Raw genomic sequence first — 25245 nt, forward strand, 5'->3', positions numbered from 1 at the left:
GTAGTGCGGTCCCTGACTGTTATCCTGTGGCTACTTGAAAAGTGTTGTTGGTGATCTATAGCTCACTTGATCGGTGAGTGTGGTTTGTGTGAGGAATAAATCACTAGCTGGTTAGGAATTGATTTGAATCGCCATCGCTCCTGGATAGTGAGCACTTGACTCGAGCTACGGCATCGTAGTAATTATGATGGAACAGTGATGGTTATCTAGATGGTATGGAATATGCTAAATCTAAGTTGATAACTGGATGTTATTGGTTAATCGAATGATTGCTATAGTACAGGTGCTTACCTAGATGGATATGTCATAATAAAGATGATGCAAAGTACTTAAAATGGCCTCTTCATGATAGCTTAAGCTTTTCGCAAACAAGTCAGCTAGCCCACTAAAGAAAGCCTTGCATAATCCTAGGTGTCGCTTTATTTTGGTTTAAGACGGGTAAGTCTAGCTGAGTACTTTCTCGTACTCAAGACGTTGTTCCCATTGTTGTTGCAGATGGTCAAATGTACTACGGCTATTGCATTAACTGCCTGTACCCAATGATGGGTGACAACTAGGACCAAGGGCAATGGTCACTTCGTATCTCTCATCTGATGCTTTTGTTGGAGATGACTACCTACTGGCACTGTATCGAAACTAAAAGTGTGTGTGTGTGGCTTTAAAACTATTTGCTTCTGCTATTTCAGTTTAAACTTGGGTTGTAATAACTTTATGCTCTAAACTCTGATGTATCCACTGTCATTGTGAACTTTATGTAACATGTGATGGTGACTACTAAACTTGTATGATCTTGGTTTGTTTGTCGATTGGTTTGAAATCCTTCGTGGTTTCACGGACTACCGGGTTATACGGGCTTAAGTTTGCTAAATTATCTGCTTCGGCAGAAGATTTCCTTACTTAATCTCGTATAATTGGTCGGTTCTATTACACTTGATTGGTGGGATTGTCGGGATCAATGATATCATAATCATTCTCGGTCACTTCCCATACTTGATCATTGATTGAACCAAGATACATTCTCATTTTTCTCTTCCAATAATCGTAGCATGTGCCATCAAAGAACGGTGGTTTGCCCCCCACATGGTTGAACACAACTTGAGCCATAATTTGACACCGAGGTTGTTAAGCCTTTAATCAAATGGTGACCACGGCTCTGATACCACTTGAAAGGTCCTAATATGGCTAGAGGGTGGGTGAATAGCCTATTTAAAAATCTATAAATCAACTAGAGCAATTTGATTAGTATGACAAATAGCTAAATGCAAACTTGCTCTAGCTCTACAAGGGTTGTGAGCCATCTATCCAACAATTCTAGTTGCAATGATTACTACACACACAACTTGCCATGATACTACTCACTAAGAGCTCTCAATCGTGCTACTCTAAAGAGCTCCACTAGATGAATTTAAATAACAATGTAAGCTCTCAATTCTAATTACACTAAAGAGCTTGCTACAACTAGTTTGCAAGAATGTAAGAGAGTGAGTAGGGTGATTATACCGTCTTGTAGAGGGATGAACCAATCATAAGATGAATATAAACCAATCACTGGGAGAATCCCAAATGGCAAAAGACAACCGATTTTCTCCCGATGTAAGTCACGTGTCATTCTGAGTTAAACCTGAGCCGCCAGATCTCAATGGCTATTAACTGACTGGACGCTCTGGTAAAACGTCCGGTCGTTTACAGTAAGCTCCCCGAGGCGGTTTTTCACGACCGGACATGTCCGGTCCACCTCGACCGGACACAGCCCAGCGTCCGGTGCAATACCCTAGGTACTGTGCTGACATGTCAGTCTAACCAGACATAGACGCCAGCGTCCGGTCAGTTTCAGACCCAACGTCCGGTCAGTAGACCGACGCTGGCGTTTTCACTACCATGCCTGACCGGACGCGCCGGTCCATCCATGACCAGCGTCCGGTCACAGTGCAAACAGCGAGACTGACCTCCTTTCTCCTCCATCTTCTTCACCCTTGCTCAAATATGCCAACCACCAAGTGTATCACCTTGTGCACATGTGTTAGCATATTTTCACAAACATTTTCAAAGGTGTTAGTAATCCACTAGTTCCTAAATGCATATGCAATGAGTTAGAGCATCTAGTGGCACTTTGATAACCGCATTTCGATATGAGTTTCACTCCTCTTAATAGTACAGCTATCAATCCTAAATGTGATCACACTCACTAAGTGTCTTGATCACTAAAACAAAATGGCTCCTACATTTTATACCTTTGCCTTGAGCCTTTTATTTTTCTCTTTCATCTTTTCCAAATTCAAGCATTCGATCATCACCATGCCATCACCATTGTCATGATCTTTGTCATTGCTTCATCACTTGGAGTAGTGCTACCTATCTCATGATCATCTTGATAAACTAGGTTAGCACTTAGGGTTTCATCAATTAACCAAAACCAAACTAGAGCTTTCAATGGAGCGCGGCGTGGGATGGGGCGCGCGGCGGGGGGAAGGCGTCAGCCACGAGGCAGAGTGGGGTGGGCGGCGTCCAGACGTCTGCGTCTAAACATTATCGAAAAAATAGAAAAAAGGTCGTTTACAAACCTCATCCATCTATGGCCTGAATCTAGTTTTCAATCCTAAAATATTTAGTTTTTAACCCTCAAACATCAAAACGTTCACTTACTAGCCTAGGGTAAAATTTATTATGTTTTGGGTGACGCGGTGTTGAGGTGGTGACATGACCAATGGTTAGATTTACTTAACTTTTTGGAAGTAAAAAAGAATTTAGTACTAATACACAAGTTTTAAATTAAGCTAAACCCATTTTATTATGCCGATCCAACGAAACTCCATTCCAAATTGATTTATGTTCTAATAATCCTATTCATAACTGTTTTTTTCTACCAGGTTGAAACATTTATAAACTATTACTCCCAAATCCCTACATTCCAAATGATAAGTCATTCTAACTTTTTAAAATATTTATAACTTTTGTTATGTATGTAGACAAAGTGTATATGTATGTACATAGTAGAAATTATGTATCTATAAAATCTAGGACGACTTAAAATTGGAGCGGAGGAAGTACCAAATTACCAAAACAATGCCTCAATTGGAAAGATTAGTATTTTGATGTAAAAAGACTTTGAAAATGCCAAATGCATGTACAAGTATTGAAATTCAATTTTCTGAAGAGAGAGTTGATTTTAATTAGAACACACTAACTGTTTTAGTTACAATATACAAATTATTCCTTATTCAAATAAATTATATCTTCTAATTTGTTAAGTGCAATATCCTTTTTAGCCTTGGCCATGTGGGCCAAGAAACGCCATAATTTGTTTTGCTCCATTCTGGAGTCTTTTCGCGGTATATAGTCGCTAGTTTGAAATTTAGTATAACAGGGAAAAGGTCAGTGTGAGGGCTGAAGGGGCGCGGGCTTCTCAAGGCAAATGTTTGGTTCATAGCCTAGGAAAGCCAACCAAAATAAATTTGTCTTGCCCAAAAAATTTAGCCTATTTGCTTCACAGCCAACATTTGATGAGAGAGAAAAAAATGACACTTGCCTACTTACTTGGGCACAAAAGGTAAACAGGGCAGATGACGGCAGGTGGAATTGGCTCCCTGAGTTTTTCGTCGCCGGCCGAAGCAAGAGATGGTGAGTGGCAGCTGCGCAGTGGTGACTGGTTGTACCAAACCCATTGATTTTTGGTTTAGAAGCTTTGAATGGCAATATTTTCTAATCCGTGTAGCTAATATACACCATGATGTTTCTTATGTTTTTATCTATAAAATAAGAGATATATTGACTATATTTTGATGTTTTAAATATTAGTGATATACGGATTTCACATGTCATGTCGCTGTAAAAGTAGCGGACTTGGGATTTTAGCTTAGCCACTGTTCTAACATTCCTAAAAGCCACTTCAGCAAGGGCCTCTAAATCAAGATCCCTACTTGGTGTTTCATCCCCCCCCCCCCCCCAAACTTTTGGAGCCCAAATTCTTTCATTAGTCAGTGGGTCCAATAGGTTCTCTATTTTCTCTCTCTCTTCTCTTGCCCTCTCCTCACCGACACTTCGTGCAAGCACACCACAACACTGCTAGCTCTGGTGCTTGCACACGATCACTCACGCTTATCGTTGTGCCAGCTCTAATGCTCCCGCATGCTCCCACATGAGTTCTTGAGAGCGGGGAATAAGACTTCCATGTAGGTAGGCCAAGCTAGGTCAGGGGATAGCCCGTCGTGGGCTACCTTGGGGATGACAACCTCCAGTACGAGGAGAACAACCTATGGCGCAAGAGGGCATGCTTTGATGTGGGGACGATGACCTCCTGTAGGGCTAGATTTGGCCCCTTCCCACTGGATTCAATAGCGGTCATTGCGCTCGAGGCCCAAGAGGTGGTGTAGGGCATCACCAAGCAAGAGAGTGCTACCGGGCCACTGAGCAAGTAGATCCACTAGCAAGGAGGACCGGGAGGCGAAGCGCGAGGTGGATCTACTGGTCCTAGGAGTGAATCATGATGGCTAGTGGTGGCGTAGGTGTTTGGCGACACAAGGGAGATCAAGTGCAAGGGCAGCTGTTGTGCATGCACGTGACTTGGTGGATGTGGGGAGAGGAAGGAGGGGAACGTCCATAACAGACAAGTAGGAGCTCGAGGAGATACCCATGAGAATGAGGACCGATATGGACTATTTGGGATTCTTCCTAATTTAAGGGTTCTGCTAGAGACAATACTGGAGCTTTTGTTTTTTTATAAGTGCTAAAATTTAGATTTAGCGGTTCTAGGTAAGGGCCTCTTGAAGTTGCTTTAATGTGTTCAAATTTTGATCTTGCTCTAATTTAAAGTCTCTTTAGTAAGACTCCTCGTCTAGCGCTCCTGTGGAGGAGTCGAAATACTTGAGCAGGAGCCACTTTTTGCAGCTTCGGCTCTTGGTTTAAAAATGACTTCTACTTGTCTACAGTTCAACATAAGAGTTTTTTCCTTTTAAAAGTGTATGGTACGGCGGCTGCTTCGCAGAAGCTATTGGACCATGCCAAGTAGACTTTCTAAATTTTATATGACCAAAATTTGGCTTGGCAGCAGTGTCGGCTGCCCTCAAACTCAAAGTTTTATTGGGCCACATTTACGGCGCGGCCCAAAATGGATATGAAGGCCGTTGCTCGTCGACTCTAGCCAAAATTTCCTCCTTTCGCGACCTGCGGCGGCGGCTTCATCTCCACAGCTCCGCTCCTCATTTTTCGCTGCGACCTCACTCCTCCCAACCTGAAACCAATTTGTGCGAAGTACTTCCACGCTCCAACACCAATCCTGGCTCCTCCATCTCCACACTCGTCTCCATCAAAACGGAAAATTTTCCACACCGGGTTTCTCTTCTCCTTGAGGCCTAGTTGCCCGGACAAGCTAGGCACGCGTCGTCGGCGTTTCTTGTTGCAAACCACTAACCACCGCTGAAGCCATTGGCGACAAGGTAAGGTGGTTTTCGCCCGCGCGCGAGGCGGCTTCAAGTTTTGACATCTCCTGATTGGTTTTCCCTGCCATTGCGTCGTCGTCTTATCGTTTCTTGCCCCTGCAGCGCGAGCGCCCGCCACCTGTTTGATAGAATGCCTCCAGGGGAAAAGAACAGAAACGGGCCTGTGGCGAGCATCAGTAACGGCATAGATGCCCTCCCAGATGGCATCCTCGAGCACATCTTTGGTTTTGTGCCCGCAAAGGATGCCGTGAAGACATGTGTGCTCTCTCGGCGCTGGCGCAACCTCTGGAAGTCAGCCACAGCCTTGAGTGTCTCTTGCGTCGGCAATGAGGATCCAGCCTCGGTGAAGGAGCAACAAAAATCTGTGGACCATCTGCTACGCCTTCGTGGCTTCATGCCTCTTGAAAAGTTTGAGGTCAGGTTCGGTGGCCTGTATGAAGATGACGGCACCTTTTGCCTAATCCACTGGATCCAGCATGCTGTAAAGTGCCGCATTCAGATGCTCATTCTAGATAATCAGCCTATTCGTTTGGCTGTGGCTTGTCGTAAACGATCATAAATTTTTAGCCGGAACAGTATTTTTCTCTCACACAAACCAACCAGCAGTATTTCTTCACGAACCAGCCAACCGAACAGGCTGAATGTTTACCGTGATGGCTTTGAGCTAGGCAACCTGCATCTCATCTCACAACACTTGACCAAGCTAGAGCTCATTGGGATAACGCTACACAACAGTTTTTGTGACTTCTCAAGTTGTCCAGTACTGGAACATCTCGAGGTTGACAACTGCTATTGGTGGACTGTCGAGAAGATTTCATCAGAGTCCCTGAAACACCTAAGCATAAAATGTTGTGAAGTAGCAGGAGAATTCCACATTCTTATTTCTACCCCGAGTCTTATTTCACTAAGGCTAGATTGCCATTTGTCCATGGCTCCTGTTCTGTTCTAGTGAGCATGCCCTTACTTCAAGAGGCTTTTGTTAGAGTTACCCATTGGAATGCATACACTGGGGAATGGGGTGATTACTCTGCGGATTGTGATTTTGAGGATTGTTACTCCTGTAAAGGTGTGGTAGGTGATAATGACAATAAGTGTGTGCTTCTGGAAGGTTTATCGAATGCTGAGAACATGGCATTGATACCAGAATCCATAGTGGTATGTGTACATTTCTTTCGTTTAACTCCATTCTTTGGGTTACTTTTGTTGCAGTATCTATATCAATTCTGGACATTCATAATAATTTTTTTGTAACTCCATTGTGTGCAGTTTATTTTTGGGAAGGATCTGAAACAGTGTCCTACATTTAGCAAGTTAAAGACTTTGTTACTTGATGATCGATGGTGTGTGGCACCTGACTTCCATGCACTAACTTGCATTCTCAAGCACTCACCAGTCCTAGAGAAGCTCACACTTCATCTTTTTTCCAAGGTATATATTCGTTCTCTAGATGGACAACCTCTGTCTTTTTGAAGTTATCATACATTTGTAGATTATTCCTGGTGAACTGTTTTTGCTTACCACAGGGACCTAAACATAAGGTGGAAATGCTTGGAAGATGCCATCCAATTGATGGTTCAGCTGCAGTTTCAGAATGCCTCAAGGTGGTTGAAGTCAAATGCCAAGTGGTTGATGAGAAAGTTCAGGAAGTTCTGAAATTCCTCTGTACATTTGACATATGTAAGTGAACTAATGACATTCTTGATGCTCTCTATATTTCTGAAATTTTTGTTTCAAATGTGGGAAGAGAAGCATCGAATAAACTTCGATGTGTTCAAAAAGCATTGAATGTTTCAAGTTCAAAATGTATTGAGCAATGAAACCTCCACTGCATTTAGTGGTGCTGGTCTGGCATGGGGAACAAAAATAAACTCAGTGCAATTGACAAGTATTTTCCACAAATTCCTTCACAGAAATTATTTTACACAAAATTGTGCGGAGGTGTTTAAATTGATTTCCTATTAGTAGAAACACAATATCTTCAGTTCTTGTTACTCCTGAAATTTGTACTTGTTAATAAGTTTGGCTAAAAATAACACAAATATCTGAATTTAGTTTATCTATGCAATTAATACTATGATATGGTTTTTTAATAGTGTTAATTTTGCTCCCTTTGAGCTTGAACACTAACAAGATACCAAGCCCAAACTAAGAATAGGCTAGTTATTACTAATGAAGTGTGAAGGTCAAAGCAAATTTAACAGAAAAGGTAAATGCAAAGAATGAAGATGACCTTTACTGGAGATCTCCTAGGCCAAAACAGCTTGTTCCATCTGTAACAGGCACACCCTATTTATAGTGAAGCGAATCAATGTTTGATCGCTTTACGATTCATCCAACTCAACCACTACACTCCGAATATTCAGAGGCAAGATAGTCATTACATAAAAATTGCACCCTATTACCATTTTGTTAGAAGAGACCAATGCCTTAAAAGTTGTGACTTGTGGCTGACTGTCGTGTCCCTATTCAAGCTTCGCTTCCCTTCTTTTCTTGAGGCCCTTGCTCAGCCACTCCATACCAGCCTTCACTTGAACCTTCGTTTGAAGCTCCATGCCAGACCTTTTCTTGGAACCTTAGCTAATAACGAGAAGCTTTGCTTAAAGTTGCATGCTCATCAGGGCTTGTTTGGTAGGGATCCAGATTCTCCTAGAAACGTTTTGTAACTAGATTCTCCTAGAACCGTTTCTCTATGCAGATAGCAATCATTTGGGATTGGCTGCCAGTTGTTCAAGATCCAGATTTTCCTTGGAAACATATATGAACTGGAATCAGTGAGAAACACCTTTTTGGGTGAAAATGGGAAATGTTTCAAGGTGGGTGAAACTTTTCTCTTTTTATTCACCATTTGGTAGAGATTTAGGAGAATCCAACCAGAATCGGAAATGTTTAACCCATCCAAATGGGACCAAAATCTCTGTTGGAACCTGTGTCACTCTGTGTGTAACCTTCACTTGGAAAATTGGTCAGAACTTTAGCCCGAGCTTAGCACTAGATATTCTTTGGAAGCCTTGCTTGAGACCTCTGTTTGGAACCTTTGCTCAGTAGAACTTGCGTTTGCTATCTTCGAATCAATCATGACCTCACAAAACTAGCCAACAGATTGGCTAACTGGATGCAACAGATGGTCTTCCCATAATTGAAGTGCATTTATCAAGAGCCATTTTGTCTTAGATAATTTCATGCTTGTGCAACAAACTGCACTCCCAGGCATCTTGTTCGATCGAAAGATATTGTTGAACGTCTTGGTTAGCCATACTATAACTATATCCCCGAGATATCTCCACACCTTGATTGGGATACCATCAGGGCCCATCGCTTTGCCCTCTTTCATCCTTTTCAAGGCTTCTCTGACCTCTGATTCTTGAATCCTCCGCACAAAGCGCCTGTTAGTGTCATCAAACGAGTCATCCAGCTGAACGGTGGTGTTCTCGTTCTCACCATTGAACAATTTATCAAAATATTCTTGCCATCTATGTCTGATCTCATCCTCCTTCACCAAGAGTTGCTCCCTTTCATCCTTTATGCACTTGACTTGGTTGAAGTCCCTTGTCTTCCTATCGCGAGCCCTAGCCATTCTATAAATGTCCTTCTCTCCTTCCTTCGTACTCAAACGTCGGTAAAGGTCCTCAAAGGCCTGCCCCTTTGCCTCACTCACCGTTCGTTTTGCAGTCTTCTTTGTGACCTTGTACTTCTCTATGTTGTCTGCACACCTGTCATGATACAAGCGCTTATAGCACTCCTTCTTTTCCTTAATAGCCTTTTGCACATCTTCATTCCATCACCAAGTGTCTTTCGAGTCGCATCCGCTCCCTTTGGTCACTCCAAGCATCTCTGAAGCAACCTTCCAAACGCATGTTGCCATCTTCTCCCACATGCTGTTTGCATTGCCTTCATCCTTCCAAGGGCCCTCTTCAATGACCTTTTCCTTAAGACCTTTGATGCCTCCCCTTCTAATTTCCACCACTTTGTTCTAGCAACCCTAACTTATTTGTTCACACGAGCTTGCACCAGAAAGTGGAAGTCAGCCACCAAAAACTTGTATGGAGTGACCGCACATTCTCCAGGTATCACCTTACAGTCCACGCATGTTCGTTTATCCCTCCTTCTTGTAAGGACAAAGTTGATTTGACTAGAGTACTGGGCACTACTAAATGTCACTAAATGGGACTGTCTCTTACGAAAGAAAGTGTTAGCTATCATCAGATCAAAAGCTATGGCGAAGTCTAAGACTTCCTCTCCTTCCTAGTTCCTACTACCATATCCGAAACTCCTATGAACCGCCTTGAAACCTGCACTTGATGTACCTACATGGCTATTAAGATCACCTCCTATAAAGAGCTTCTCGCTACTAGGGACAGCTCTAACCAAGCGATCTAACTCTTCCTAGAAAAGCCGCTTAGCACTCTCATCAAGGCCTACTTAGGGGGTATAAGCACTAATTACGTTTAAGACCATATCACTAATGACAAGTTTAACTAAGATGGTCTTATCCCCCTGCCTTCTCACCTCCACCACACCATCCTTGAGGCTCTTATCAATCAAAACTCCTACTCCATTTTTATTTGAAGTTGTCCCTATGTACCAGAGCTTAAAGCTGGTATTGTCCACCTCCTTCGCCTTCTGCCTCTTCCATTTAGTCTCTTGGACGCATTAGATATTTACACGCCTCCTAACCGCTATGTCCAATCTCTTAACTTACCCGTAAGGGATCCTACATTTCAGCTACCTAAACGGATCCTAGTTGGCTCGACTAGCTTCCTTATCCTTCGCACCCGCCGAGGTATGTGTGAAGACCCTTGCTCATTTTGCACCACACCCAAGCGCCGATGTGGCGCGCCACTAAGGATGCGACGACCCGATCCTTTCTCACTTGACATTGTGTCCAGATCGCGACATGGCACGTCACGGGGTTGACGATCCGGCCCTTGCTCATTTAACACCATATCCGGGTTCCGATATGGCGCGTCGCTAAGAGGGTTACGCCCCAACATGATTCTTTTGTTGTGACGCAACTATATAGTTTTTAAACTTCTGTAGACAAGTTGTTTGAAGAATCTGATGATGTTTAGAGACACTCAGTATTTGTATAGGAGGTTTCTGGGTGTGATGAATCTTAGATTCCAGTTCATTATTGATTAATTCCGCTTTGAAAGTCTAATTAGATATTTTTGAACCTTTGCTCATACTATTTTCAAGCAAGATCCGAAATGGTGCCCTAAATTTAACAAGTTAAAGACTTTGATACTCAGTGATTGGGTGTTGGGCCATGACATTCGTGAACTAAAAGTTATCCTCCAGCATGCTCCAATTCTCGAGAAGCTCATTCTTCAACTTTCTGATGTATGACCTCACTCTTTATCTTTATGATGTACTGTGTATATGCAGTTTATGTTAGTTGACATCTTTCTGAACTTATCTTGCATGATTAATTTAGGTAAGATACTTTTATATGATACAGGATCATATTTACGGAATTGAAATGGAAGAAAGTTGCAGTCTAGTGCAACAATTTCTGCCATCTGAGCACCTCAAAGTATTTGAAGTTAGATGTAGAAAGGATGATGAAATGGTTCGCAAGTTTGAGAAAATGTTGAAGGCCTTTGGCATAGCCTCTATTACATTCACTTTACAGGAGCCCGACAGTTGATTCACATGTAAGTTAATTAGATACTAATGTCCACCACCCTTATGTTACTATATGCGCTTATACATCAATTTGTGTGCTATAATGTGAGCCGTGAAGTTCTTGGAGAAACTAAGTATATGTTTAATGTTAGAGTTGGTTGAGCATGTGAACATTTAAATCCCCACGTCTGCTAAGGAAAATACTTTAATGGTCTTATGCATTTACTTGCTAGGACCTATTATCATGAATGACATCTACAGAGGTGTTGGTTTTATAGAACTAGATTCTGCGCACTAGTTTTGAGCTAATTATGTTATTAGCATTATTTGAACAACACTAATTGTTTAGCATTGGTTTATGGAGGTGGCGAGATATACATATTTTAACGAGATATATAGAGTACTGGAGAAGGATGATGAAATGGTTTTCATTGACTTGGAGAAGGCTTATGACAAGATACCAAGAAATGTTATGTGGTGGTCTTTGGACAAACATAAAGTCCTATCAAAGTACGTGACCCTCATCAAGGACATGTACAACAATGTTGTGACTAGTATTCGAACAAACGATGGTAACACAGATTACTTCCCGATTAAAATTGGACTTCATCAAGGGTCAGCCTTAAGCTAGTATCTCTTTGCCTTGGTAATGAATGAGGTTACCAGGAACATACAAGGGGATATCCCTTGGTGTATGTTGTTCGTTGATGATGTAGTGTTAGTGGACGAAAGCCAGACGGGAGTAAATAGGAAACTAGAGTTATGGCGGCAGACCCTTGAGTCTAAAGGTTTTAGATTGAGCAGAACTAAAATCGAATACATGAGATGCGACTTTGGCGGAGTTGCACAGGAGGAGGAAGATGTGAGTTTGGAAGGTCAAGTAGTGCCTAAGAATGATATCTTTCGGTATGTGGGATCGATGCTACAAAGGGATGGAGATATTGATGTGGACGTTAGCCATAGAATCAAAGCAGAGTGGATCAAGTGGCGACAAGCTTCTAGCATTCTCTGTGACAAGAGGGTACCACAAAAGCTAAAAGGTAAGTTTTATAGAATAAAGATTAGACCGGCTATATTGTATGGAGCAGAATGTTGGCCTACAAAGATTCGACCTGTTCAACGACTGAGTGTTGCAGAAATACGTATGTTGCGATGGATTTGTGGTCACACAAGAATGGACCGAGTTCGGAACGATGATATACGTGATCGCCTAGGGGTAACATCAAATGAAGAAAAGCTTGTCCAACATCGGTTGAGGTGGTTTGACCATGTCCAAAGAAGACCTCCAGAGGCACCAGTGCATTGTAGAGTCCTAAGCCAAGCTAATAATACGATGAGAGGTAGAGGAAGACTGAAATTGACATGGGAGAGGCAATAAAAAGAGATTTGAAAGCTTGGGATATACCTAGAGATCTATGTTTGAATAGGAGTACTTAGAAAACAGCTATTGAAGTGCCTGAACCGTGACTTGGGGCTCTTGGTGGGTTTCAACTCTAGCCTTCCCCAACTTGGTTGGGGCTGAAAGGTTATGTTGTTGTTGTTGTTGTTGTTGTTGTATATAGAGTACTGAAAATATCTATGTTGAATGAGAAAATAATTTCAATTTTAACCAATGTCTAGAGACAAGGGGAAATAAATTTGATTCATCTCAAGCAGCCGATATATTCCTTTTACAGTTTTTTTTTTAACTTTACAGAGCTTATATGTTATTGGTTCTTGAATTGGTGACTTGCACCTTCTATGCCATGAACATGAGCATTTGTGGATGTACAATGGCTTGCAGTTACTCTTTTTTTTTCCTTCCTTTTTAATTTACATTTTCCAGAAATTACTATGGTCGTGTATCTCCATTCACAAATTGAACTTGAAATTTAGTGCTGGACTAGTTGTGGAATATGGATACATCAATAACAGAATCAAATTTTAACTTTCACATTGATTTTTTTTCTCTGTAAACTATTCTAGGGCGTGTAGGGTTCCTATGGCTTTGCAAAATGTGTCTAATATGTGATATAAAGTCTGGTGATAAATTTGTTTTTGTGTCTTTCTGTCCACTACATTAAACTTTTCCCTCCCTTTAGTATCACATCAGTAAATGGTTTTGCTTACTTCAGTGTCTAATTTAGCTTTGACTTTTTCCACACTTACTGGTTCTCTTTGTTCAACTTGTACTTTGCTGTTTCAAGTCATTACTTTCATGCAGACTTCTAGCGCCTCCTTTTTATTCGATAATTGTTTTGTACTGCTTTTAGTCCATAATCGCTTATGTAACTCTTTGATACGTGTTATGATTCGCTATTTTAGTGCTATGAGTCCTCAGTGCTTTGTTGCTATGATGCTGGTGATTTTTGCCATTCCCTAATTCTCACTAGGTGCTACTTTCGATGATCAGGATTCTTCAGTAGAGGAAGGAATTATCTGATAAGGTTTCAGTTAATACAATAAGCTTGAAAATTATCTGATAAGTTGTCACTGTAGATATGAATTAGGTGGGAAATGACGAAATGGTATGTTAGTGGCACAAGGCCGCTATTTGTGCAATATGAAAATTTTGGTTGAAATTCTTGTTGAGAGTAGTCCAGCCAGTTTCACTAAAATATGTCCAACTTGCATGCTAGCCTAGGTGAATTTTTGTAGGAGTGGCACATAAAAGTTCTATCTGTGTGCAAATTCTACACTACCGGACAGAGCATCTTTGCCGAGGGCCCAGGGCACTCGGCAAAGGCCTAAAAGCCTTCGACAAAGGCTTTGCCGAGCGCCGCCCTCGGCAAAAAGCCCTCGGAAAAAAAAATTAACGGCAAAGAGGCTCTTTGCCGAGGGCCAGTTGTCGGGCACTCGGCAAAGCATTTTCCGAGGGCCAATGGCGGCGCTCGGCAAAGAAAAGCAGCCGTCAACGGCGCTGCTCCGTTGACGACGTCTTTGCCGAGTGCCGACAGTTTGGGCACTCGGCAAAGACATTTTTTATTCTTTTTCAAAAACTCTTTGCCGAGTGCCACGGCGGCAAGGCACTCGGCAAAGACATTTTTTATTTTTTTTTTTAAAAAACTCTTTGCCGAGTGCCTCCCCAGCTTGGCACTCGGCAAAGATTTTTTGCTTTTTTTTTAAAAAAAAATCTTTGCCGAGTGCAATGTCCTGGCACTCGGCAAAGTTTCCCAGCTTTGCCGAGTGTCATGACCATTGCACTCGGCAAATCAACCGAAACTGCAATTTTTTTTTGTTTTTTGCATTCCACTGACACAAACAGTTCAAATATATATCACATGTCACATATATATCACAAACATCACAATAATCACATATATATCACAATGAAATCATTTTCACACATTATATCACAACCACAACTCAAATAACAACATATCGCAACCACAAGTCAAATATCACAACCACAAGTCATAAATTCACAAACACAGTTCATCAAGTCAAAGCACAAGTCACAACCACAAGTGAAGCTCAAGTCCAAGCACATGACGAAGCACAACTCCTCAAAAAAGCGGCCTATGACACGATGGTTCATTCGGTGATGCATTAGCGGGGTTATTCGAACCCGCCGACGGAAGCTGCAAAAAGGATAAGAGGTTGCATGTGTGAGATTCATCTAGTAAGTTTCTATGTGAAGCATTGGTGTATGTCATAGCTAGTGCAAGCATGTAGTAAGTTTCTATGTCAAGCATCTAGTAAGTTTCTATGTCAAGCATCTAGTAAGTTTGTATGTCAACCATGGTTCTATGTCAAGGAAGCATCTAGTAAGAGTGAATTTTTATACTTACAGGAGTGGCTATAGGAGTAGGCGGTGGAGGTGCTGCCAACGGCAAAGGTACACTCCCTTGCTAGACACTCCGCATGAAGGCCTCCATTTCTTGCATCCTCCTCTCCTAGGCCATGAACGCTTCCCTCTGGGCATGCAGTTGCGCGCTCTGAGCCTCGACCACGAGCTTCTAGGCCTACAGCTCGGCCTGCAATACAAACTTCAATGTTTCAGTAATGCAAATGTAACTTAGGTGTGCAGAGATGAACGTACGACGAGTAAAACAGGACGTACCTCGAGAGCGTCGACCCGCTGCAGTGACGGACTAGGCCGTGGGCGTATGGGCTGGCTAGAGCTCGTGCTCCGTGCTCGGAGCACGTCGAGAGAGGGAACAGTGGTGGAGTCGATGGCGCCGTCTGCAATCTACAGCCGCCCATGCTTCTTGCCTCCTCCTAGCCTCATGATGGTCTCTGCATCAATGGGCTCAGTGCGCACATTGTAATCTTCCCCATGGACCTCCCTCACCTTTGAGGTGTACTCTTGGACCTTAGTGTGCACGGTCGGGTCGGAGTACACCTCGCGCGGGGCAGACGGGTCGAAGGAGACAGAGGAAGACGCCCTGCCCATGTGGGACATAGCCCACGCAGAGAACTCTGAGACCTCCACGCCCGGGTGTGCAGCCTCCTGCGAGTAAGACGGCAAGATGGTGAGAAATAAGGCAGAACTCAGCGTCAAATAAGATAAAAGAAATCACTTACATATGCTTGTTTGTAGGCCGGGAGGCTGCGGCTGCCTTGATGGTGAGTAGCACCTCACCTCAGCAGACGCTGGTCCCGCTGCCTCGCGTGGTTCTCAGCAAAGTCGTTGGACAACCACCTATCCACGATCATCTCCCAGCACAAGGAGTGGGATCGGCACCACCAGGGAACCACCTACAAGTCATCGATTATTTGACATAGAAAAAGATAAAATTAAACCGACTTAATCTCAAAACGAATCATTATTAATGTTTTTCGTCTACCTCAAGGTACTGGGCCCGGGACAGCTTCACCTGTCTTGCATCAGGCTTGCTGATGGACTGCTTCAACACCACGGCGTAGTAGTCTCTGTGGGCCTGCACACGCGCCTCGTGGTGCATGTCGGTGACGTACTTCCTACAGGCGGCGGCAGCCGCCTGATCCGCCCGGGCCTCAAGTCCTTCTTCTGGCTTGAAATACATCTGCATACAAAACCGATGTATCCATTCATTATTTCAATAAAAGACTTGCCCAATGAAAATGTTGTGTGAGAGAGACTTACCCAAAACTCCGTCAGTACTTGCTCCTGCTTGTTGCGGTACATGTCGTCAGGGGCCAACTGGTACCTGTCCCACATGTAGGCCAGCTCCCGCACGTCCTCGGACACGTTCACAAGGCCGGGGTACCATTTCCTACACAAAACACCAAGGATACTCGTGGGGGAGCATGTAGAAGTACCCGACAAAACCAACCAGGCCCTGCACAAGTGATTAAGAAAATTTATCAGTTCCTCTTTTGATTTCCAACATTACCATATGAAGTAGTTGTGATAACATCTATAGTTACTTACCTCTTCGCCATAGGGCGAATCAGTGCCTGGTTGTGAGGAAGCGGAGGCTGAGGGAGGCTCGCGGGACCTCGCTGGTAGACAGTCGGGGTAGCGGAACTATCGCCCTCGGTGGCCTCGCCCTCGGCGGCCTCGTCCTCGGCTGCCTCGTCCTGGGTCTGTCGAACGTCCTCGTCCTCGACCTCGTCCTCGGGCGTGGCCGTCACGTGCTCCTCCTCCATCACCTCGTCTGAAGGTGGCAGGGAAGGAGTCCGCTGCCTCCTGCTGACCCTGGTCCTCCTCCTCTGACCTCTTGTGGACGCTACCCCTAACCTCGACCCCTCGTCTGAAACGGGAGGGCGTGGTCTCCCGTAAAGGGAGGCCGTCTCACATCGTGGACGGCTGCTCGCCATCACCTGCAATCACAAAGAATGAACAAGACTTATTAGTATATATATTAGAAATAGATTCAAAATAAATAAAGAAAACACAAACTAAAACAAACGTAGTATTACATGTATTAGGAATAATCTTCATGATTAGGATCATAGGTGTTGTCATCACTGTCAAAATTGTCCAAATGGGCAACACTATCTGAAGGTTCTATGTTGTCTTCGTTGTCATTGCCTAGCCTTAATCGGTCAAGCATTTCTATGTCCTTGGCATTTTGCACCACATCTCCATCAACCTCGTCATCCTCCGTTTCGTTGTCTACTTCCATTTCGACCGCTTCGGGTAAGATTATCTCAAACGTGCCTGGTAGCCCATCTTCTTGAAAGAACTGTCCATCATATTTGTTTGCGTTGAAGTTGTAATCGTCATCGTTTGGGGCAGGTAGTTTACCGTGTGGAGACACCTGGTGCACAATAGCCCAACCCTTAAGATCCGCTTTGTCTTGGTTGGCATATCGCGTATAATATACCTGCATGGCCTGTTGAGCCATAATGTAGACATCTTTTCCTGGATAGACGGAATCTTCTCGAATCTCGACTAGCCCAAGATGAGGGGTCCGTCTCGTTTCTCGAGGATTAAACCAGTGGCATTTGAACACGACAGGTTTATGTTTGTGACCATGAAATGAGAGTTCATATATTTCCTCAACTCTACCATGATAGTCGAGGCCATCAGTGCCGGGCGTGCAAACTCCGCTATTTGTGGTTTTCCGTTTGGGCCGAGTCTGCTCATATCTTGTTGTGTGGAAGCGATATCCGTTCACATCATAACCGGTAAATGACTGCACCCTAACGTCATAGCCACCTGCAACCTATCTCAACTCCTCACTCATGGACGAGTCAGTCTGGGCCTGCAAGCTCAAGCATGATAGGTCGTTATATTAATCGAACGAACGAGAAACTTGGAATATGGAACGTGGGAGCTAAATTGGACATTACCTTTTGTTTGAACCAAGAAATGAAATCAGGCCTCCCTGCACCCGCACCCCAAGAAAGAAGGGTGTCATGTTCCTGCGAGGTAGGATCCCTTGATTGATGCCAGGACTCACGAACAAATTCCCTGTCCGAACGAGAATCAGTGGGGTTGCATGAAGAATATTCACGGCGTATTGAAACAAGTTCATTGAGAACTTACTCGACGAACGGCTGCACCTCGGGAAGGTTGGTCAACACATATAGCATGACACTTCGCCACTCTTCATTTCCTAATATCTTATTGGTCGATCCACTTGCGCTGCCGAGTTGGCCTTGGAACAGGCTGTGGGTCCATTCATTTTCGCCAACATTGTAATGAGGGAGTGGGTTATGATTGCTAGGAAGTTTCGGCTTGTAGTATAGTGTTGTGAAGTTTGCCACCTCCTCCCTTAGACTTGCCTCTGCAATGGAAGCCTCAATTCTGGCTTTATTTGTACATTTCTTGCGAAGAGTCTTTAGACATCTCTCGATTGGATAGCACCATCGGGCTTGCACGGGCCCCCCCAAACGTGCCTCGGACGGGAGGTGCACAATCAGATGCTGCATGGGCAAGAAGAAGCCGGGTGGAAAGATCTTCTCCAGCTTACAGAGCAACACAGGTGCCGCTTTTTCCAAGTCCTGAGCGACGGTCCGAGATATCTCCTTGGCACAAAGCTGACGGAAGAAAAAGCTCAACTCTGCCAGCACTTGCCAGACATGGTCAGGGACATAGCCTCGGACCATCGCTGGAAGAAGCCGCTCAATCCATATGTGGTAGTCATGACTCTTCATCCCGTTCACTCGTAAAGTGCCTAAGTTCACTCCCCTGCTCAGATTCGCTGCATATCCATCTGGGAACATTAACGTCTTGATCCATTTTAGTACTTCCCTCCTTTGATCGGGTTCCAAGATGAAATCAACCTTAGGTCTTTTCCATTGTTTGTTTCGGCCACTAGGAGGCCGCATCTCTTGCTTCGGTCTATCACACAACGTCGCTAGGTCCACTCTAGCCTTAACGTTGTCCTTAGACTTGTCAGTGTTCATGAGAGTTCTTCAAAGTGCCTCGGCGATATTCTTTTCGGTGTGCATTACATCAATGTTATGTGACAGAAGAAGGTCATCGAAATAGGGGAGCCTCATCAAGCCGTACTTATGAGTCCACATATGTTCCTCACCATATCCCACAAAACCACCTCCTTCATTGGGCACGAGAGCATCTATCTGAGCACGCACCTCAGCACCACTCTTCATGCGCGGTTTAGGGTCTATCACTGCAACACCTTTCGTAAAGTTCTTGATGTCTTGTCTGAATGGATGGTTAGAAGGGAGGAATTGACGATGCCTGTCGAACGACGAATACTTGCCACCCTTCTTCAACCAAATGAACCTCACAGCTTCCTTGCATATTAGGCACGGGAATTTCCCGTGGACACACCAGGCGGCGAATATCCCATACGCCAGGAAGTCATGCAGGGAGTAGTGGTACCAAACATGCATCTTGAAGGATGATTTTGTAGCTCAGTCGTATGTCCATACCCCCTTCTCCCAAGCATCGATCAATTCATCAATCATAGGCTCCATGTACACACCTATATTACTCCCCGGGTGTCCAGGAATTATCAATGACAAGAAGACGTTATGCCGTTGAAAGGAGATGCCCGGGGGAGATTCAGGGGGATAACAAACACGGGCCAACATGTGTATGGGGCAGACAACTGTCCATAAGGATTGAACCCATTTGTTACCAGTGCGACACGTACATTACGAGCCTCAGCAGCTTTGTCAGGATGTTTGTCATTAAAGTACGTCCATGCTTTGGCATCGGATGGATGCACCATCGTCCATGGCTTGTACCGTACACCTTCTTTATGCCATGTCATTTGTTTCACGGATTCCTCGGTCATGAAAAGCCGTTGGATCCTCGGCACAAACGGAAGGTGCCGTAGGACTTTCGCGGGGATCGTAAGCTGCCTCTTCTGGCCATCTCCAGAGTCTACCTCCAGGTACCTTGAGGATTTACACTTCGGACAGTACTTTGCATCCTTGTGATCTTTCCTAAATAAGACGCACCCCTTCGGACAAACATGTATCTTGTCATATGGCATCTTAAGCATACGAAGTAGTTTTTGTGACTCGTGCAAGTTCTTCGGCAGAATGTGCTTCTCTGATAGCATGCTGCCAAACACGGCCAACATCTTATCAAAGCCTTCGCGACTCAGATTTAACTCGGCCTTCAACCCCATAACAGTCCAATGGCATCCAGCTGAGAAACCGTTGTACTCTCATGAAGGGGTTTCTGTGCCGAGTCCAACATTTCGTAGAAGGCCTTAGCGGCTTCCTCCATCTCCTCCTTCTCACGTCCTTCTGTGAAGTGAGCTTGGTGAGTGTCATCTAGCATGTCTGCTACTCTAGCATCATCATCAAAAGCCTCGAGGCGTGGTCTCACCACCTCCGCTCTTATACGATCTGCTTCACCATGGTGGATCCACCGGTGGTAGCCAGCCGTATAACCATTGTACACAAGATGTTTACCCATGGTCACCTTGTCTACCCTTCTATTGTTGTCACATTTGCTACAGGGACACCAAAGTTTAGAATGTCCTTTAGCTACACCCGAGCTCCATGCATGTTCCAAGAAAGCATCTGTCCCATTCACCCACTCAATGTTAAAGTCACTCCTGCTTCTCCGGCCCGTGTATATCCACTGACGGTCTTCCATCCTTCCACATATACAGAACATAGTAATGTAACCATCAATTGCATCTACGCGGTGCTCCTACTCTCTAATAGGTGAGGATAGGTCCTAATCCCACCCGCGGATGCGTAGATGAGGTTAGTTTCCATGCTCCGCTCCCTACCCGAGACAGAATTTCGGCAGCACCTCCCCACTGTTCTCCCGATGCACGTCCTACAAGGGAGAGTGTGTATCCGGAGAACAACAGGGGTGATGCCGAAACACCATCTCGGACCGGAGCGGACCATGGAAACTAACTTATCTACGCATCCGCGGGCTGTCCAAAAAACGTGGACAATCCAAAACAGATACGGTCACAGATATACAAAGATCTGTATACCTCCAACCGTATCTCTTTCGGACGGGAGACACCTAACTAGGTTACGCGACCAAAGACCACATATGGATAGAGGGGTTATACCTAGAGTGCCGGTGAGGTCAGGGTAGCGGGGCGGTGGAGAGTCGGTGCAGTGGCGAGTCGACACGGTGCAGGAAGACCCGCAGCACCGACGAAGACGATCGGGGTCATCGAGTCCCCCCATAGGTCCTCCTGCAAAAAAGGGCAAAAATGGTTAGTGTCGACTCAAAATTTCGGCAGCACCTCCCCTGCACGGGGAGGTTCCCAAAACCTACAAAAAACATGGCACAAATGCCAACAACCACATATATACCAAACATGGGCACGAAGGCCAACAACCATCAATATATCAAGAGGAGCCATGTATTTTAGTTCTCTTTCCATTCAGATGAAAGTATTGAAGTAGTACAACAACAATTACTACTAACCCTACAACTACTACTAAAACTACTACTAACAACTACTTAACTACTAACAGTACTAATACTAAGAACTACTTAACTATTAACAACAACTACTACTAACCACTACTACTTACTAACTACTACTATTTACTAACTACTACTACTACTAACCCTACAACTAACACTACTAACTAATACTACTAACCACTACTACTTACTAACTACTACTATTTACTAACTACTACTACTACTAACCCTACAACTAACACTACTAACTACTGCTACTAACACTACAACTAACTACTACTAACTACTAACTACTACTACTACTAACCCTACAAGGGTAGGGCTTACCTTGGCGGCAAGAACGACAAGAGCGAGGGCCGACGATGACGGCGGGGATGACCGCAGCAGCGCGAGGATCAACGGGCGGTCGGAACGAAGCGAGGATCGACGAGCGGTCGGGTCGACACCTTTCTCTTCTTCCTCCTCCCCTTTCTCTTTCTTCCTCTTCCTCCTCCCCCTTCTCTTTCTTCCTCCTCCCCCTTCTCTTTCTTCCTCTTGCTCCTCTCCTCCCTCTGCTGGCCGGCCGTCGGGGCGCGGGTGCGGGGCCGCCGGGGCCGGGCGAGAGCGCCGGCCGGGCGCGGGCGCGGGGGCGCCGGGGCTGGACGGGGGCGCCGGGGCAGGCCCGGCAGGAGCTTGCCGGCCAGAGGGGTTTGGCTTTTAGGCATCCGACGTCACAACTTGCTTCAAACTTTCTCAATTTTTTACCACGGCCTCCACATGCGATAACAAGACACCTCGACAAGTTTCGTGATTTTCGGACTTCGTTTGGATTTTATATAATTTAAATACACTTTTACCGCAAGTACATCGCCATGTTACGACAACAAGATGCTCGTAATTTCATGTGAGTTCCTGGATACGGCCTCAACATACGCCAAACATCATGAATACCATTTTTTGAATGACCAAATTCCATTATTTCATGTACATGCAGTTCAAATTTGAAATAGTCGAAAAAATTCAACGAAACAAAAATAATTAAGGAAATATAGTAAAAAAAACTCAAAATTGTCCCAAATTTTGAAATGGAGTTCAATTACTGTAGCAAGGCTCAGGAAAAAATGGGGAGAAAAAAAACAAATTTTTTTTTAATTTGCCGAGTGCCAACCTTGACACTCGGCAAAGACTGTCTTTGCCGAGCGCCAAGTCACAGGGCGCTCGGCAAAGGATTTTTAAAAAAAAATTGCAAAAACGGTTAAAAAGTCTTTGCCGAGGGCCTAACGGTGATGCCCTCGGCAAAGATTGATGGTAGAAGACGGACATCGTGTCAGGCGGTGTTGCCGAGGGCCGGCCCTTTGCCGAGGGTTTAGCCCTCAGCAAATAATTATTGTTGCCGTGTGCTTGTCTTTGCCGAGGGTCAGGCCCTTGGCAAATACTCTTTGCCGAGTGCCCGATTATTTGCCCTCGGCAAAAGTACAGGCCCTCGGCAAAGATGCTCTGTCCGGTAGTGCTAGCTACAGAAAAATCTTGCAACCCAGACTGTACCATTACTTGGCCTGAAAATAATGGTTACTGACATTTTTCAGAATGCCTTTTGACATGCAAACTTCGAAATTGATCAATTTGTGGCTTGTTCCTCCACAGAAACCGTGGCTCCACTCGTACAATGCAAATTTCCTTTTCCAGCAACTGAATATCCTGATATCAGATATGACTCATAATCTATTATGATTTTTCGTGTTTGTGCAGACCTCAGTTTCAGGATGCGCATGGATGAATTTGCTGTTATTGGGTCTGTACATTCTTTCTTGAGCAGCCAGAAAGTTGTGGCTTGGGTTTGGATGAAAGAGATTGTTTGCTGAAGCTTACAAAATGGAGCTTTGAATTGGTTGTATGACCAGATTTAACGACACTGTTCATCATATGCTTTTTGCTACTCTGCTGTTGTGGTTTTGCAGCATGAACCTCTCGTCAGCGTCTGCCCCCCCCCCCCCCCCCCTCACTCGTGTTTCCAATAACGAGCACACCTGATGGTCTTGCAAAACTTTTATCCTTCGTTCTATCATGTAATGCTTAGGTATCAGCTTTGTTGTTATGTGTAGGATAGGGGTCAGCACTTCGTGAAGCTTCATTTCCGTTGGCGCCACATCTTTTGTATCCAAGTGGTGATACATCGACTGATGATTTTGTAGCTCTTTTTTGTCTCCCTGAAATACTTAGATGTTGCCGAGAAATTTTGTAGATCACGACAATATAATGATAAAATTCATGACATTTTTTTAGTCGCGGCTATAATTTGCAATATTAGCTAGGTTAACAAGAATACTAGTAGGTATTTTAAATTAGTTTCATCCCCATTTGAAACTACGATAAATCAGCATATTTGCTAACTTGGCAAGGTAATTATGAAGAGAGAGAGGATGAGAATTTCATTAGAATGAGACCTAGCCATCATAGTTACCAACACGAATGAAAATAGATGAAACAAGATTCATTAGAATGATACCACAAGGCGCACAAGATTTGGCCGACACATCATGCAGCTACTTGGCTGGCTTGGCCTCACATGCGATTGGATTGTGACCTATCACAGTTACATCATGAATACTTGTGAGTAGGGATGGCAATCCTATTAGCATGGATTGTGCTCGATGAGTGTGGATATGTATACAAAATTATATCAGTGGCATGAGTGCGAGTATGTCGCTTCAAGTGTAAAACTTCTCTAGGCCATGGCATAGTTGTCACGCCCCGCGAGACCGAAGCCGGCGGCGGTTGTCGCTCACACCACCGCAAGGCCCCTAGGAGCGCACTTAGCAACTCCTCTTCAGGATGTTTGCGTTGAGTTACACACACATACCCGATACAGGACATACCGCACGACTCAATTACATACACACTTTAGTTTCCAACACATAGCTGAAACATCATTGACCATAAAATAGATTCAAGAAAGAAAACTACTATTACGCTAACTCTCCACTTAACTACTATCTCCATTCTAGGTTACATCTCTTTCACTCTTCTACTCATTGGGTTACGCGCAGCTCATCTTGGAAAACAACCTTCCAAGGTCTACTAAACATTGCACTCATCAAAGCTAGTCTCGGAGGAATGTCTTGTTACCTGCAAAACAACTTAACGGCTGCACCGTGAGTACATTGCGCACTCGCAGGACTTAATTTCAACATATTATATTTGGTGGATGCAAGGAGAATATCAGGCATTTGTACATTTACAAAAAGCAATGGCGTTTCTTAAAGATATGACATGTTATGCTTGATTACTAGAAAGAAAGTGCACAGTTAACAACAAGATTGCATACGAGTGCTCTTAGCTCATTAACAACGCTACCATGGGTATAGAAAGTAGGAACAACCGAATGGTTTCGTCCCGAAGGACTTCAGGCTTTCAAAACTCTATAGAGGTGTACAACTGTACCCACATGGAAAACGGGACTAACCACCATACACTGGGTCCGATAGTAAGGGTTGCCTCACGTTCTCCAATCTTTCCCTAATTCGGCCCGAGTGTCCTATGAAAGGTTCAGCTGGTGCCCGGTCAATGTCTCGGACATTCTCGACCAGCGCCACCCCCTTGCTAGTTTCATGGATAAACCGGTCACAACTAGTACTTGGCTTGTCGACCCCATCCGCGACATGTGGTTTGCATGGGTGGTTACTCGGACTCACGTATCCCAATAAACAGTCCTTAACTGCTCCACAAGCTGTCATTTGAGATCCCACACTCACAATGACCTACCCCTCGCATGAGCGGAGTTTCCAAGGTGGCATCCAAGTTTATAACCTTTAGTGAAGTGAATCCTATCTAGATTAAGAAGGTAAGTCAAGTTGTACCCTCATTGGTTTTAGTGATTAATTATCCAAGTGTAGCATCCTACACGCGCGAGAATGAGTTCCCTTCTCATGCTTGACTTCTACCATTGCTAAGCAACTAAGCAGTAAG

At 44.3% G+C, this 25245-nt stretch overlaps 2 protein-coding genes across 2 annotated transcripts; both read left to right on the top strand.

The window, feature by feature from the left end:
* Nucleotides 1-5192: 5192 nt before the first annotated feature.
* On the top strand, nt 5193-23115 carry LOC136481716 (uncharacterized). Its single transcript, XM_066479033.1, has 7 exons — nt 5193-5432; nt 5538-6590; nt 6702-6863; nt 6959-7112; nt 10685-10775; nt 10894-11089; nt 23029-23115. Exons 2-5 carry the CDS (start codon nt 6390-6392, stop codon nt 10717-10719), a joined length of 552 nt encoding a protein of 183 aa, XP_066335130.1. The 5' UTR covers nt 5193-5432; nt 5538-6389; the 3' UTR covers nt 10720-10775; nt 10894-11089; nt 23029-23115.
* On the top strand, nt 5566-5994 carry LOC136479646 (putative F-box protein At3g42722). Its single transcript, XM_066477439.1, has one exon. The coding sequence runs from the start codon at nt 5566-5568 to the stop codon at nt 5992-5994; it is 429 nt and encodes a 142-aa protein (XP_066333536.1).
* Nucleotides 23116-25245: the final 2130 nt, after the last annotated feature.

Source organism: Miscanthus floridulus, chromosome 9 (assembly GCF_019320115.1).
Source record: "Miscanthus floridulus cultivar M001 chromosome 9, ASM1932011v1, whole genome shotgun sequence".
In the NCBI taxonomy this organism is placed as follows: domain Eukaryota; kingdom Viridiplantae; phylum Streptophyta; class Magnoliopsida; order Poales; family Poaceae; genus Miscanthus; species Miscanthus floridulus.

Bases quoted from the DNA above. Each gene is read 5' to 3' on its own strand.
- LOC136479646 (XM_066477439.1), top strand. From the start codon at position 5,566: ATGCCTCCAGGGGAAAAGAACAGAAACGGGCCTGTGGCGAGCATCAGT.
- LOC136481716 (XM_066479033.1), top strand. From the start codon at position 6,390: ATGCCCTTACTTCAAGAGGCTTTTGTTAGAGTTACCCATTGGAATGCA. The intron at 6,591-6,701 runs GTATGTGTACAT...CATTGTGTGCAG, and splicing joins TGATACCAGAATCCATAGTG to TTTATTTTTGGGAAGGATCT. The intron at 7,113-10,684 runs GTAAGTGAACTA...TTTGATACTCAG, and splicing joins CCTCTGTACATTTGACATAT to TGATTGGGTGTTGGGCCATG.